Source organism: Periplaneta americana, chromosome 6 (genome assembly GCF_040183065.1).
Source record: "Periplaneta americana isolate PAMFEO1 chromosome 6, P.americana_PAMFEO1_priV1, whole genome shotgun sequence".
NCBI lineage: Eukaryota > Metazoa > Arthropoda > Insecta > Blattodea > Blattidae > Periplaneta > Periplaneta americana.
In genome coordinates this window covers 116,749,907-116,765,852 of record NC_091122.1, presented here as the reverse complement: position 1 = coordinate 116,765,852, position 15,946 = coordinate 116,749,907, and the positions used below count along the sequence as shown (strand labels likewise).

General features: G+C 32.8%; 1 protein-coding gene across 3 annotated transcripts in view; it reads left to right on the top strand.

Annotated features, from left to right (window-relative positions):
• The window catches only part of LOC138701664 (uncharacterized), a 148,666-nt gene that overhangs the window by 121,828 nt on the left and 10,892 nt on the right, over nucleotides 1-15,946 (top strand). For all 3 annotated transcript variants that reach the window (XM_069828797.1, XM_069828796.1, XM_069828798.1), the window contains exons 3-6: nucleotides 346-1,219; nucleotides 4,360-4,468; nucleotides 7,214-7,418; nucleotides 8,886-8,974. In XM_069828797.1, coding sequence (XP_069684898.1) covers nucleotides 346-1,219; nucleotides 4,360-4,468; nucleotides 7,214-7,418; nucleotides 8,886-8,974 — 1,277 coding nt within the window. The remainder of the gene's footprint in view (nucleotides 1-345; nucleotides 1,220-4,359; nucleotides 4,469-7,213; nucleotides 7,419-8,885; nucleotides 8,975-15,946) is intronic.

Here is a 15,946-nt window from a genome sequence, read left to right as displayed (position 1 = left end):
TGTACGTACAGAGAATAGATGCCAGCTTCTGCTCCACCATAATCTGGATCTTGCACTGTCGAATTGCCATCTTTTGATTTCGTTAAGACTCAAATGCAAGTTCACTATTTAGAGTCCAATCAAGATGTCTGACAAATTAATTATTGTTGTGTGATACCTGTATAGAGTCCTACTGCAAGGTCAGTTTTAAACTCCTGGAAAGATGACTGGCAAATATGAAATGATTTCGTGGCGAAACATACATAAAGAGTGTATTCTTTTGGACTTATGTCTTTGATCGTGATATTAATGCCTCTGACATTTAGTATGACTCTTGTATTTAGTTTGTTTGCTTTTTTGTTTCAGTGGAACAGAATAAAATGGTGAGCTCAAAAGTAAAACCTATAACAGGAGAAAACAGTGCTGTAATCCAGAAACCATCAGGATTCGCGTTGAACTCGGATACACTTCCAAGAATTCTGGTAGCTACGAGTGGAAGTAAAGTTGGAGGACATGGGGTACCCGTTTTATTGACAAATGGACGTGCATCGAAGTATAGTGATGCAACAATGGACAGTAAAGTGACGTCTGTGTCAGATGCACCAGAGAGAAAGAAAGCGAGGTTAGACGACATGCTAACGACACAGGGAGATCCTGGGGGTGCTGCTGCACTTCCTCCGGATATGCAGACGCAATCACTTGTTTCAGATACTATGTCAGTTGATTCTGGTATTGACATTGGAAGTGTAGATTTTCAGAATACTTCTCAGCAAAAAAATCTTAATGTACTTTCTTTAAATTCTGTTGAAAATTCGAAAGCGGACACGTTACGTAATATTAGATTATTTGGAAATATGAACATTTCGATGAAAAGACCATCAGAGGTAAATAATCAGCGTCCGAAACCTGTGCGGTATGCAAAATGTTGTAGTGCTGATAAGGACTCAAGTTCTGTGTTCGATATTATAGTTCAACATAATATAGCAGTGCAAACTAGTAAGTTTCAAGCACAACATAGTAATATGATAGAAGGTGGTAAGATAATGGAAATTGGTAACCATGAAAACAAGTTACCACCACCTCCTGCCCCTCCAATGGTCTACATCCCTGACCACAGCATCTTGAACTCTCCAAAAAGTTTAAACACAAAAGAAGCAGCAATGAAGATAAACAGCGATCTTAGACTTCAAGCATATAAAGACTGGGTATCCTGCAATGTTGCAGATGAAAATGGAAACATGTAAGTGTTCTAATCCCGTTGTTTCTTCATAACATAGAATGTTTGCCAGTTATTCAAAGTGCTACATTAGAATAACATTGCCTTATGTTTATTAAATTTAATATTTTTAGTTTTCACTTCTTTAACTCTAAGGATAGACAAAGTGATTCTGATTTTTTTAATAACGTGAAAATGTTTACAATCGTCTGATACCAATGTGGTGATAAGAAAAGTGGTGCCAGTCTGAGTTAATCTTTGATGTTTGGTGAGCTTGTAAAACAAGTTTATGTTATAAATTATTAACTTTATTCTTTTATTTGCGTTTCCATAGCACTATTTTGAAAATTTAATCTCTTGCCTTTTTCAATATTCTTTTGCTTTTGCTTATTTCTCGAAAATATTATCGTGCACTAAATATCTACACTCTAATGAAAATTATGTATCTTGACCATTTGAAATAATAATCCTTTAATAATATATTTCATTTGTGCATTGTTCATTTGCACTATTTCACTTTAGTTAACTTCAAGGAACAACAAATGCCAAAAATTGCAGTCAGACTCTTTTAACTTTTATAATACCATAGGCTAATACTTCTTCCCCCCCCCCCCATTTGTAAAGGGATGTTAATGAGACGAGATTGCTGCTATTGGTTTGTCATCATCATCATCATCATCATACATTTTTTAATTGGGCATCTGAAACTATCACCAATAAATGGCAGTATTATCCAAGGGTTGAAAATAAAATAAAATTATGGTTTATTTAACGACCAAATGTCATCGACCTGGGCCAGGATCGAACGCACAACCTTGAGCACAGAAGGCCAGTGCTATACTGACTGCGCTACTCAGGCCGGGTGTCGAGATGATCAGTGTTGTGCACATAAAAAAACAAAGAAGCAGCAGTTGCTAGATGGCAGCACTTTTGTACCATGTATCATTGTTGAGCAGTGTTCTGTTGTATGATTTTTATGGGCAAAAGGTCTGCCAACAAGGGATATTCATAAAGAAATACACGGGCAGTAATTATTGCCTTTCATGTCAAGCTGTCAACAATTGGATGCAGAAGTTCTCTGAAGGGCGGACAAGTATTAAACACTGAGTCAGTTGGCCAATGGAGATTGTCATGGAGGAAAATGTGCAACAGGTTGGCGACCTGATCTGAGCAGACAGGAAGAAGGGGACAAAATGCTAGCCCAGACATTCGCAAGTGGTACATCATTACCAGCCCTAGACAAAGTGTAGTGCTGAGATCAAATTACAAATGGTACATTAGTGCAGAGGTGCCGCCACTTTGCTACTTCTTTGTTTTGCTTGTTCACACATCGATGATCCTGCCATTTAGCAATGATAGCTTTAGGCATCTCATTAAAAAAAAGTAGGTTGCTACTTTAGTTTGTAACTTACTGATTCTTCATTGTATGTATGTAATGTATGTATGTAGTATATATTCAGCATGTAAGTTTACTTTAAATATTAAGTTATTGAAAGATGCAACCATACTTTCAAATCACAGTTGAAGAAGGCACTTTAAACTCTAATCACAAACAGATCATACATACTCTCTTTGCAAGATTTGCCAATGTTGACCTCTCATCAGCATTCAACTTTGACTGGTCTCAGTTTAACAAAACCGAGATCAGATAGATAAATATTCCTTATCAGTTCATAAAATATTTATTTTCGTGAAAGTCCTAAGATTGCATTTTAAAACTATGAGAAAAAAAATCATATAAAGTACTTCTCCAGTTTGCCAGAGCTTTGACATTGCTTGCTTCCGATATTTGTGTCACATAAAAAAGAAGTTACACTGTAAAAATAACTTTATTAAATTATGAGAATGTTAAGTGTTACATATTGCCAACAACTTATAATTTATAATATCTTGAATATCAGATGACCTAACAAAGAGTGGTATTGATTGTTCTATGTAGCTTTTTTTTTATTACAAATATATCCATTTAAAATTATGTAATCATCTGCAGCAAGGTTAACGAGTCTACTCCCCATTATTTTGGATTGGTAAAATTGCCTATGTTACAGCCCCAACTCAAACTAGCTATGACCAAGTTTCAAATTTATTTGCTGAGTATACAAATTCATACATAATAATAATTGTGGTAGTGGTGGTGGCAGTGGCAATGGCAGTGATGGTAATGTGGTGGTGATCATTGTCGTGGCAGTGGTGGTAAAAATGTACTTTACAATAATATCCTTATAAAATAACATAAAATGATGGTGATTTTTAAAAATAGTATAAGGAGATTTACTGCAGTTTTTGACTTATGCCTTTCTTTAGGATTATTTTTAATATAAACGAACAATGAGCAAATAGTTCTCGGAATATGTATAATATGTCTTTCTCGTGTTAAATTCTATCAATAAAGACCAAAACATATTAAGCAGGTACGATAGAATTTAACACGAGAAAGATATATAATACATATTCCAAAGTGATATTGTATTAAAAGTTCTGTAATCAAGATGTAAAATAGTTTTCTTTGAAAGGTGACATAAAACAAAGGAAATAATTCTTATTATAGCATGGGTATCTCCTGTGAGATCACGTTTTTCGATAAAACACTGGCAGAAGATTGAGGGCACCTTGAATTGTAGGGGGAAGGAGGAAACAAGGGATTAAATTTGGCAGCATTGCAGGGTTAGTGATGGAACTCACACAAGCAGAAGAGAATTTTGCTGTTTATAAATTAAATTTACAACCTTTTGCTTTATGGTATCCTCAGAGATCAACTCTGGCTTACATCACTTTTAGCAAGTCAACAGTTGAGTGTATTGTCTGAAAGTTTTATCAAAATCTAATACCAACATTACTGTACTCCCTGCCTCACTGATGCTGAACAACTTTAACTGTTTATAATTAGAATTAAATTTGTAACAAATACAAGTAAATGTTTCAATAAACATATGGTCAATACTTTATGTATGAAATTTGAATTATTTGATGGTATGGTAAAAAAAAAATTACTTACTTTGTAAATAGTTTTCTGTAATTCAGGATTCCTGTAGTCACCGATATTCTTCGGCTGATGTCATTGTAATTAAATATATAACTAGGTACAGAAGTTGATTAGTAAGAGACATGTTTAACTTGTATGTGTAATGGCAGACATTTACAATATAAACATTTCTTTGTTGCAGCCCCTTACATAAAGCTGTGATTAATGAAAATTTAACTCTTGTGAAGCGACAGTGTGCTGTGCTTTGTGGTCGCCATGCTAAATTGGATGTCTACAATTGTGATAAAGAGGTATGTTTAAAATGTTCGTGTTTGTTTAATGTTTGTACAAGTACTTACCGGTACTTTTTTGTCACTTATCTTAACTTACTTGATTCCACTAAAGAGTAGCTTCTGTCAGCTTCTCCATCCATTTTACGCCCTATTTTTTTTACACAGAAATGTGTACTGTCGTTACTATCAAGTTCAAATTATTCTTCTCAAAATTTACTCTCACCCTTTTTTGTTTAGAATATAATGAGAGAAAAAAATCGTTAATTCTATGAAAATATATAAACACTATTATGGTAACCACTTTCTTCATTTGGCGAAAATTTCCAAAATATTATACAAATAGATTGTACGGTTCTGAAGATGGCTCCCAAGCCGAAACTAGTCAACTAAGGTATTTTTAAACTTAGTCCAAGTTAATACGTGAAGTAGTTTTATATATATATATATATATATATATATATATATATATACATACATATACATATATATATATATATACTCTGTATATATTTTATACTAAGTGTTATAGTGTTAAAAAGTTGTGTAATCAAGATGTAAAATAGATAAAATATAAATCTTTCTATGAGTCTGACAAATTCAAAGTACCCAGTGACATTATGTCCTGAGTTACATTTCCTCCATTTGTACAGCATATTGAAAATTCTCATCAAGTGAAGAAAGTGGTTATAGTAATAATGGTATATATTTTATCGAGTTAGCAATATTTTTTCTTCAGTAATTTGAAGAAAAAAAATATAAATCGAAGTGTTCTCATCACCATAAAACTTCCCATATTTTCTTGGGAAGTAAACATTGTTGTTGTTATTGTTATTATTATTATTATTATTATTATTATTATTATTATTATTATTATTATTATTATTATTCAGCAAAATAGCGCATAATTGAATTGTATAAAATCACTAATTATTATACCAGGCATTAACTTATAAATGTAGAAACTGAACGATTGTAGTTGCTTTCATGGGACACATTATTGTCTTATTTGTGATAGCAGTACATGGAGAAAGAATACTTGAAAGTTTCAATGTAACGTAGGCCAAAGATGTATGTATGTATTTATTTACACTGCAAGTGGGCAAGCACCCTGTGGCAGTGGTATATACAATATTAACAATACACAATAAAATTATAACCAATACACAATACAATAATAATACACAATACAATTTAACAAAATAATAATAAAACAAGATGATACTAAATTAAGACAGAGAGCTAAATATGTAATTGCAGAACTCTTTTAAAAAAAATTATATAATAGCTATGGTGGTGATGGTGATGATGATGATGATGATGATGATGATGATGATGATGATGATGATGATGATGAGAGATACTAAAACTTTCACGCAACAAAATGAATGTAACATTTTATTAAATAATAAAAAAAAATAGTACTCACTCTTGGTACAGCAGCGTCGAATTTTTTTCATTCTATAGTTAAAATACTTAAATCATTTCGAGTAATTAATTATATACGTATTTGCATTATATTCCATCTTTGATATCAAGGGGAATTGAATTGGTCGTTGTTAAAAGACACTAAGTCATTTCTTTCAGTATTGTGATAAAGAAAACTGTTCTGCTAACTTAATAATATTGAAGTTATGTTTACGTATCACTCACCATGATAAAACTAAGCTAGAAAGTATAATTGGTTTGTTTCATTCTCTGTTATTAAATCCAGAGAAACTCTTTTAAAAAAATTAATCAAGATGTCCATTTCGTCAAAAATTGACTCAGTGCCTTTTAACAATGACCAATTCAATTGTATTATTAGTAAAAAACACTTAAAGATATATTATTACCAGGCAGCGCTTTTTTGTTCCCAAACAAGTTAGGAGAGTTATCGGTTAGTATATTCTGGAGTTTTAGGGTTCAAACTCTGACCCTAAATGCTTACATCAGGATGCTATGAAAGGTATATATAACCTAGTTCGGTACATAATAATAATAATAATAATAATAATAATAATAATAATAATAATGGAGCATGACAACTTTAAGTGGGATTGCTACTAAATTTAAATGATCTGTCCAGCTGCTTTTAACCATATAAACGCACTAACATTGCGAAACTAGCTCTGTACAAAATATTAGTGCTACATATTACAGAAAATATAATTAGAGCAATGATAATACTGAAACCAGTATATACAATAAATATATTAGGGAACATAATAGTAAACATCATACACTTTAACTGTAAATATAATATATATAATAAATTAATTGAACGAAATCAACTCTGTTACAGTGAACAAAAATATGTACCGGTATTCTGAGATTATGAAATTCATATCTTTTAGTATAACTGCCAGTAAAAATTTGTTTAAGCTAAGAAAATGTTCTTCCTACGTCATGTACCTATCCTATTGCAGTGAACGAAAACATACATTCTGAGGTTATGAAATGTAAATCTTTCACGAACATCACATAAAATGTATTTAAACTAAGAGAATGTTCTTTCTACGTCACATGATGTTACAGGGGCATATTCATAATACATTACATTATTATTATTTAATGACCCAATGTATATCTGCTTGCAATGCTACTTGCTTATGCATCCACGTGATGTAATAGATGTACCAGAAGAAACTACTCGATCTGCTGTATATGTGAGAACAAAAATGCACTGCCTGATTATTACACGGAAAGAAGAGAATTCGTAATTAAACTGATAGGTAATTAATAAATCAAGAAATAAATATATTGACAAATGTTATCTTTCTATAGACACCACTTCATCTGGCAGTTATAAGTGGTAATGCAGAGATTACTCGAATACTGCTCTCCTTTGGTGCCCAAGCATCCATGAAAGATGGGAATGGAAATACAGCACTACATTTAGCAGTGTTACACGCAAACATAGAGTGTGTGACTGCTCTCCTCAATACCAACAAAACAGAATCCCTGCCCCTCAATGATTTCAATGACGAAGGTATGTAAATGCTTAAAAAGTCTTTTGTCTAATTGTAGGACTTTTTCACAGTGTCTTGCATGAATAGGTTAATGCAGTGTGATAGTATATCTGTCGTGATTATTAAACATTTGGAATGCTTTCCAGCGTGCTTTTACAGTGATAAATTCATGATGTGGTTCTGTGGGAGAAAGAGGAGTAATTTCTTCTTTAGAGAAAATTAATTAGAATGAATTATCATCACTTTTTTTCTGAACATTAAAAATATGTTAGTTTTGTAAAGATCAGTAATTATTATAGCATTCGTGTAATACATTGTTATTTTGTAGCATTACGTGTGGTCCAGTAAAAATTTCTCAAGATATATCAGAGCAACATTTGTACATAAGCAACAAACTCGACTGAAGTTATGAAAAAAATAACCAAATGTAAAGTACCGGTAGGCACACTGTGTTAGATTTGTTTCTGCTTTGAAAATCGTAATCATTTTTTATACAAACATTTGTAAAAAAGTTGAAATTTTTGTTCTTATGAATTCAATACTTCATGTTCGAATAGTTTAATTTCACATTATAACCCATCTGCTACTTACAGACCTGTTACTAAATCTACGTATTACTGTGTGAAAAGATTTATTAAATCTACATACTTAGACTTCAACAAACAAAATTTGATAACACAATCTCAAGAGAAAAAATGGAACTCTCTGCGTCAAAATCCACAGTTACTTCCCAATTTACCACGAAAATCGTCTGTAGCTGCATTTAGATTGGCAACAGGCTATGATTGTTTGGCCAAACACTTGCATAGAATTGGAATATATCAGTCCCCTAACTGCCCATTGTGCAACTCAAACCAAGAAATTGATTCGGAACACCTCAAAATCTGTGCTTCAGTGGTTGGCCATGATAATATCTTTGAAAAATATTGGAGTGCAAGAGGTCAAATGACTTTATTGTCAAACGCCTGGCATTAGAAAACAACAACATTATAACCCATAGCTAGTTCTCTCCATGAGTTTCCGTATAGGAAGATGGCCGAATTCAGCACAATTCCTCTGAATGCTGACTTTTCACATCAGAGACTAAACTTCAGATCTCGGAGAGTATAGTTGAAATCTACTTTGAACAAAGACAATTTTGGGAAAAGGTCTCCTTAGCAGGTCGTCTTGTATAATCTAATGGTTACCTACTTGTCTCTGAATCCAAGTATCGCGAAATTTAAAGACTGAGAGATCTTTCTCATACTAAGTTTTGTGACATACAAAAGAACTTTCATAAGTTAGACTGACATACATATGACAGCAATATATTATATTGTCCACATCATTTGGCCTTGCCATACCCTTCATTTAATTTATAATACCATTATATTAGGTGTAAATGCTGTATTATGCATTTCTATTACTACTTCATAATTTTACAAAGTGTAGAGTAAATGTTTTCTATACTGTTAAAGTATGTAACTTTAATAGAATGTCTGTTTCAGGATATAGTCCATTGCATCTGTCAGCACTGAATGGCAAAGTGGAAGAAACCAGGGCTCTAATCACAAAAGGAGCTGAAGTGAACTTAAAGGTGAGTACCACATACACAAAACTGAAGTACAATATAATGGTAATCATACAAATAAATGTGAATAATACTATGCCTCTTTTTTGGCTATATTTCATTATCATTAGGGCTTGGATGTTAGGCAAAATGCCTTTTTTAAACTGAGTGTATATATGAAAGACCTATTAGAGAGCGACGCTGATATAACCATTGCAGTTGTGAGCATCATTAAATAAAACATAACATTTCCTATTAGAGATAAACACGTTTCCACACATTTGGGGATGATAGGCCCAAGTTTTATACAACCTTTTTTGCCTATTTTGGCTCCTGTTGCCTATTTTAAGGTTAAATGCCTTTTTTTTTTTTTTTTTAGCCTTTTTACGTCGTTATTGTACATTTTCTATATTTTTAATGCATTTAAAATAAACCGCACATAAATTATACCAAAAAACAAAAAACAATGATTGTACAAATTAAACATATATATTCACCTCACACAAATATATGCTGAGAATCTTATTCTCCAGCAATACATGTGTTTTCAAGAAGTCGTAAACTTTTCTCACCTACCAATTCCATCTTTTATGTCACTTAACAAAGATGTTTGAACAGTATAATCCTCAGTGCTCAGGTCACTTCGAGGTTTTCGAGCTAAAGAAAGGGGACGAGGGAAATATTAAAAGCAAGTCTCCAGGTCCCGTTATTGTTGTTGCTTGCATGCACAAGTCATGTGTACTTTGAAGTCTCTAATCTCTTCTAACACCCCTCTTTTTGAGACAATACACAGTCGGTTTTTCTCGATCTCTGAAAGAAAGTAGAGACAGTCCTTCTGAAATAAGTTGCTTTAAGTTTGCTCCAATCACTTCAGTAGAAGTAGAAAGATCTTTTTCCACCATGAAGAACGTTCTCTCTGACTGTTGACAACTTAAAAAAGCATCTTGTTGTGACATGTAACCAAGGAAAATGAGTACCTTATGGGATAGTGTATTAAGTATTTGTCTGTTTCCGTGAATAGTGCCTATTTTTTACTATTTTAGTGCCTATATGCCTGCCTATTTTAACCAAAATAAGTGCCTAAACATCTGGGCTCTAATTATCATAGTTATGAAATTCTGTATTGACTCAATCTTCGGGTAAAATATACTGGTAATAGAAGTATTTCACGTGTATTGCATTCCCCACTTAATCAGCTCATGACTAATAAGCTGGGAAGATAGCTAACTACATTTGCCTCACTTGAAAAGTAAGAATGATCCAGACTTTATACCCTATTATGAATATCCAGTCATTATGTTCGTCCAATTATACATTGTTCTTGGAGATCTATGGAGCTTTAATTTCACTGCAACTATGATAATGTGATACGGTTAAAAAGAAAGGGGACACATTTAGTAGAACCTATATAAAATAGCGATATTATAGACCATACATTGGCATTCTGTGACTTGCGAGCCAGCCCTTGGAAAACGAAGCAAGTGAAGGGGAGTAGTAGAAGCTATACCCCACCCACAACAGACTTGCAGTTCGTTGCGTGCAGTGGTACACAACATAACTAATATAACTGGTGGCTTGGCTTCATATTATCATGTCATTTTCAATACCATTGAAACTCTCACGGAAACATGATTTTCGACCAGAATATCGATCCTTGTAAAATATATATAAATTATTGTTATAATTATGTTAAAATTTATAATTTACTTTCCTGTAATTTCACAATTAAACATTGCTAATAATAGAACTTTCATCCATTCTATATTACACCAAGAGGCACTATGGAACAAAACAACAAAACATGAAATATGTTATGAAGTTGGTTGTTGACACCATGAGCCAAATAAAATCAAAGTCAAATTAAAACATCGGAAATTCCGAAAACTCCTAAAGGATATGGGGGAAGAATACCAGATTTTCTATATTATACAGCTGTAAGGTGACTTAACCATGCAAAAATGCTTCGTTGGTTTTTGGCAAGCGTAAAATAACTTCTGCTTTCATGAAGGAAAAGGTGCTGTAAATTCCTTTAAGTACGAGTAATTATTGTCTATGGATTTCAATATGTTACTGTTATGGGACACAGAAATTCCCAAGTTGGAGCAAAATTGGCTGCTAGATTTGACATTCCTTTCCGAAATTTCAGAACACTTCAGCAATTTAAATCAATAGCTTCAAGGGAACAATAGAAAATATAGTTCATCTATGTACGACAGCATCAATTCTTTCCTTTTACTTACGGATTTATGGAATCAAATTTATTAGAAAAGAAGACATTTAATTTTCCTTGCTTACACTCATTTGACAATACTGTACATGGGATATCAAATTACAGTATTACATTGATCTCTTGAATGAACTGCAAATAGATTTCCGTAACAAAAGATTCGTTCAATTTAAAAAATTGAAACTGATTTCCTATTGTGTGGAAATCCTTTTGGCTTGGAAATAATGATAGTAAGACCTGAATTACAATAGGAAGTTGTGTATTTCTTAAACGACATGTTTTTTGGAAACACATTGTAAATATTCGGAAGGTGTTTATATTTTCAAATTGCTAAACAAATTAAAATATGCTAATTTGAAATCTTATGCAGCCAAAGTCTCATCCATATATTATATTATATTTGAACAATTTTTTACAAAAATAAGCATTGCAAAATCAAAAAGAAGAACCCATATTACAGAGGAACATCTCACTTTACAGTTAAAATTAGCCATATGTAATTTTACTCCAGACTGATCAGTTACTCAAATACCATTTCTCTTTGAATTACTCTCCCGGTTTTGTTCTGTTATACTTTATCAGTCACTGTTCAACGAAATTTGTGAAAAGTGACGAAAATAAATGAAAACATATCAATAATAATCACAGTGATCAACATTGTACTTCTAAGATTACGGTCTGGCACTGCACATTGAATACTGAGCTTGTTACTTTCTGCTTATGTATTCGGAAAATAAGTTTTGCCGAATGTATCATCATCGTCATCATCATCATCATCATCATCATCTTCCACTCAACTATAAGACCATGTCTTAGTGCTGAATTTTCAGTCTATCTCTTCTTTCAACAGTTCATTGATCTCTTTCCATGTGGATATGGAAATGAAATGACTTAAGGGATTGTATGTGGATCCATATGTTGTACATGACTCACAGATCTGAAGTTTCTGCATTACAACTACATTTCTTTTGTGATTCCAGCAAGTATATTCCGTCATTGCTCTTACTTATTTAATTTCATTGGCTGTAATTCACATTTATATCCTTTTCTCTCATTATCCATGCCTCACTTCTATAACATAGTAAGCCTACTCGTCTTGCTAATGTTTATATAATCTTATTTCTGTGGGTCATTAGATCAGAGAAGGATTCAATATTCTGTTAATATTTCTAATGTTTTACTGTATTTATACATTTTATGATAATGATAAAAAAGTGATAGTTTTATTCAAGATAAGTGAAATCATTTACTTTTTCAATTAACTCCTTATTGTGCAAATTTTACTTACTTTAAAATACATAGACAAGTACTGCATGTGTTAGCACAAGTTTTCAGGCATTTATAATATACTGCTGGAATGCAGCAGATCTACATCACACAACATCAACATTATATTTATGTGAAGATGTTTTCATACAACGAAAGGAGGATAAGCGCATGGGAAAGGAAAATACCAATAGTAGAAGAGTAATGGAAAGCAGAAATAATATATGATGAGCTATATGAAGATCTACAAATTGTTGGAAGAAAGTTTCAGAAACGGTGTATAATGGAAAACCTGGTGAGAAGTGAGACTGCATTGGTAGACCAAGAAAGAAGTGCATGTGAGATAATAGAGAAGATGAAGATGGATATCAGAAGTTGGAAGTCATGAACAGTGAACATTTTATGACTCGGCTTCAATTGTTAGGCAGATTTCAGCTCTCCCAGGACTGTTAACACTGGAGAGAGAGATATATTGGATCATTCAACATACACTCATGAAATTCAATATGCGAAAAGTTCTTAAAATGTCTCTTGATCATAATCATTTTCTTCACTTTTCCAGTAATAAAACAATTTTCCATATCTCTCTCTCTCTCTCTCTCTCTCTCTCTCTCTGTCTCCGTCTCTTTCATTAATCCATACAGAACTTGTGAGTGGAAAAATTATTTCCATGACAAGAGATCCAGATGAAATTTTAAAAGGTTTTAGCAGTGCCAATTATTTGTCTGGTAGTGAGATCTGGTCACTTAAAAGAAAGGATTGAAGTAGTAGTAGTTTGTGGAGATGATATTTCTCAGATCTGTGCAGTGTACTGGGAGAGATAGGATATGCAACACAAATATTATGAAGACATTAAAATATTTTCGTTAACTGATAAAAATAAATCCTACAGGAATGAATGGACAACATATTTATAAAGAGTGTCAGACAATAGACTATTGAAAATATTACACTAAAATTTCATGTGTGTAGGAATTGCTATGAGAGCAAAGAAAGGACGCCTAGGGTAAGACTCGTTATTTGGCTGAAAAAAATATGACATGCGATGGAATGTGGATGTATAATTCTGCAGTGCTCGGGAAAAGTGACACAAGTCAGTTTCCACAAACCTTCTTTGATATATAATTTATTGACAACTTACGAAACATCTGCTAGCTTGGAAAAAAATACGTAAGTATTTCTCCCATCACAATAATTCATACAGAAAAAAATCTAATCGACATAAACCAGTGTAACTTGTCGATAAATTATCAAAAAAGGTTTGTGGAAACTGACTTATGTCACTTTTCCCAAGCACTGCAGAATTTTAAGCGAGAAAGTAAAAGGCAGAGCATATTGGGTGGAGGCATCACCCATTAAAAAATAGAATTCAAATATTAACTCGTAGGCAAAGTAATAATGACTCTTGTTTGTAGATATTTAAGGAGATTGTTTAGGGAGTTTTTTAATATTGTCATACTGTGATTAGCAAATATTATACTGATTTACCGAGGAAGTAAAGCTAGCGTTACCAAGATGTTGTGGGATACAAAGAAGTGGGGAGTTCTAGTTCTCCTTGGCATTAATACTCGTCCTCACTGTGTCTGTACTCTCAACTGCATTGGACAATTATGGGCTTGTAGATTAACATTACAAAAACATTTATAACTTTCGTTGTATGAGATTCTGATTGAAAATTCTTGTGTATATATATATATATATATATATATATATATATATATATATATATATATGGTGATCTGTGGCAGTTTATGAAAATTCTACACATCCCATGTCAATGGGAACAGTGATCAGAGCAATCATACAGCCATTTGCAGCCTAGCTATAATGTCGCTGAATACCTGGTTAGAGGTCAGTTAAAGGTTGGACATCTGCTGTACCACTGGGGGTGCACATATAGAAATTGTTTGAATGTAACATAAAATGCAAGAGTTTCTGTATCAGACAACAATTTTTTTTTTATTAAATTATGATTAATTTTAAATATTATGTTTTCTTATTATGTTATATAATATTCTCTTCCTTCTATTTCTTGTCCATTGTCGTGCATTGGTCGTCATAAGTAGAGTCCATCAAGTTATATTTTGTGATAGATTTGAAATCAAGAAAATGTCCCTCCAGTTATTTGCTAGCCAGAAGGAGATAATTCCAGAGATGGGGCTGCCATCTTTCAGTTTCTGGACCTGCTGATAAATTCTGCATTTCCTCAGTATTTAGTGGAATGGTTATACTGCCATGACTCAGTCGTGATGGGAATTCAATAGAAATTTCTACGGATAAATCTAAAGTTACGGCTTTTTACAGAAAAGAACCTATATCAAGCAAAATTTATATCAGTAATCAAATCATAGAAAGAATAAATGAATTCAGTTATCTTGGTTGTAAAATATAATTTTTCGTAGAATGAGATATTCCAGACAAAATTCTTAAATTTAATAAATCTATGGGTATCATTAACAGCATTATGAAACTATCATTAGTCAAAATACATACATGCCTGCCTTTATAAAACCTTGGCGAGACCTGTTCTCTGTTAAGGCAATGAGACTTGGTCTCTTCGGAGATGTGATGAAAATTGGGTTACTGCTATTGAAATGAAGTTCATGTGTCATACAGCAGGTTATACAAAAGAGACAGGAAAAAAAAAAAAGATGATGTATAATTGATATTATTATATCTTTTTAGTCCACTTTAAGACTGCAAGATGCACAAGCATACAGAATTTTTTCAAGGGAGGAGGTCATTATTAAAATTGTTTACAAATTACATTCATTCATTCATAGTATTCTGCCCAAGGGCAGGCCTTTCACTGTAAACCCAGCATTCTCAAGTATTTCCTATTTTCTGACCTTCTCTTTGTCTCCCCATATGATCCATATATCTTAATGTCGTCTATCATCTGATATCTTCTTCTGCCCCGAACTCTTCTCCCATTTACCATTTCTTCCAGTACATTCTTCAGTAGGCAGTTTCTTCTCAGCCAGTGACCCAACCAACTCCTTTTCCGCTTTCTAATCAGTTTCAGCATCATTCTTTCTTCACCCACTCTTTCCAACACAGCTTCGTTTCTTATTCTGTCTCCCACTTCACACACTCCATCCTCCTCCATATCCACATTTCAAATGCTTCTAGTCGCTTCTCTTCACTTAGTCGTAATGTCCATGTTTCTGTCCTCATATAATGCTACACTCCACACAAAGCACTTCACTAGTTTCTCCCTTAGTTTTTTCTTCAGAGGTCCGCAGAAGATGTTCCTTTTTCTATTAAAAGCTTCTGCCATTGCTATTCTCCTTTTGACTTCTTGGCAGCAGCTCATGTTACTGCTTATAGTACACCCTGAGAAATTACATTATCGGTATTTTAAATTTTGTGTGTTGTTGTTGTTATTATTGTTGTTATTATTATTATTATTATTATTATTATTATTATTATTATTAATATGAACTGACAACTGCACAAAATATTAAATAAATGTATCACAATAAAGTCAGAACTCAAATTAATGA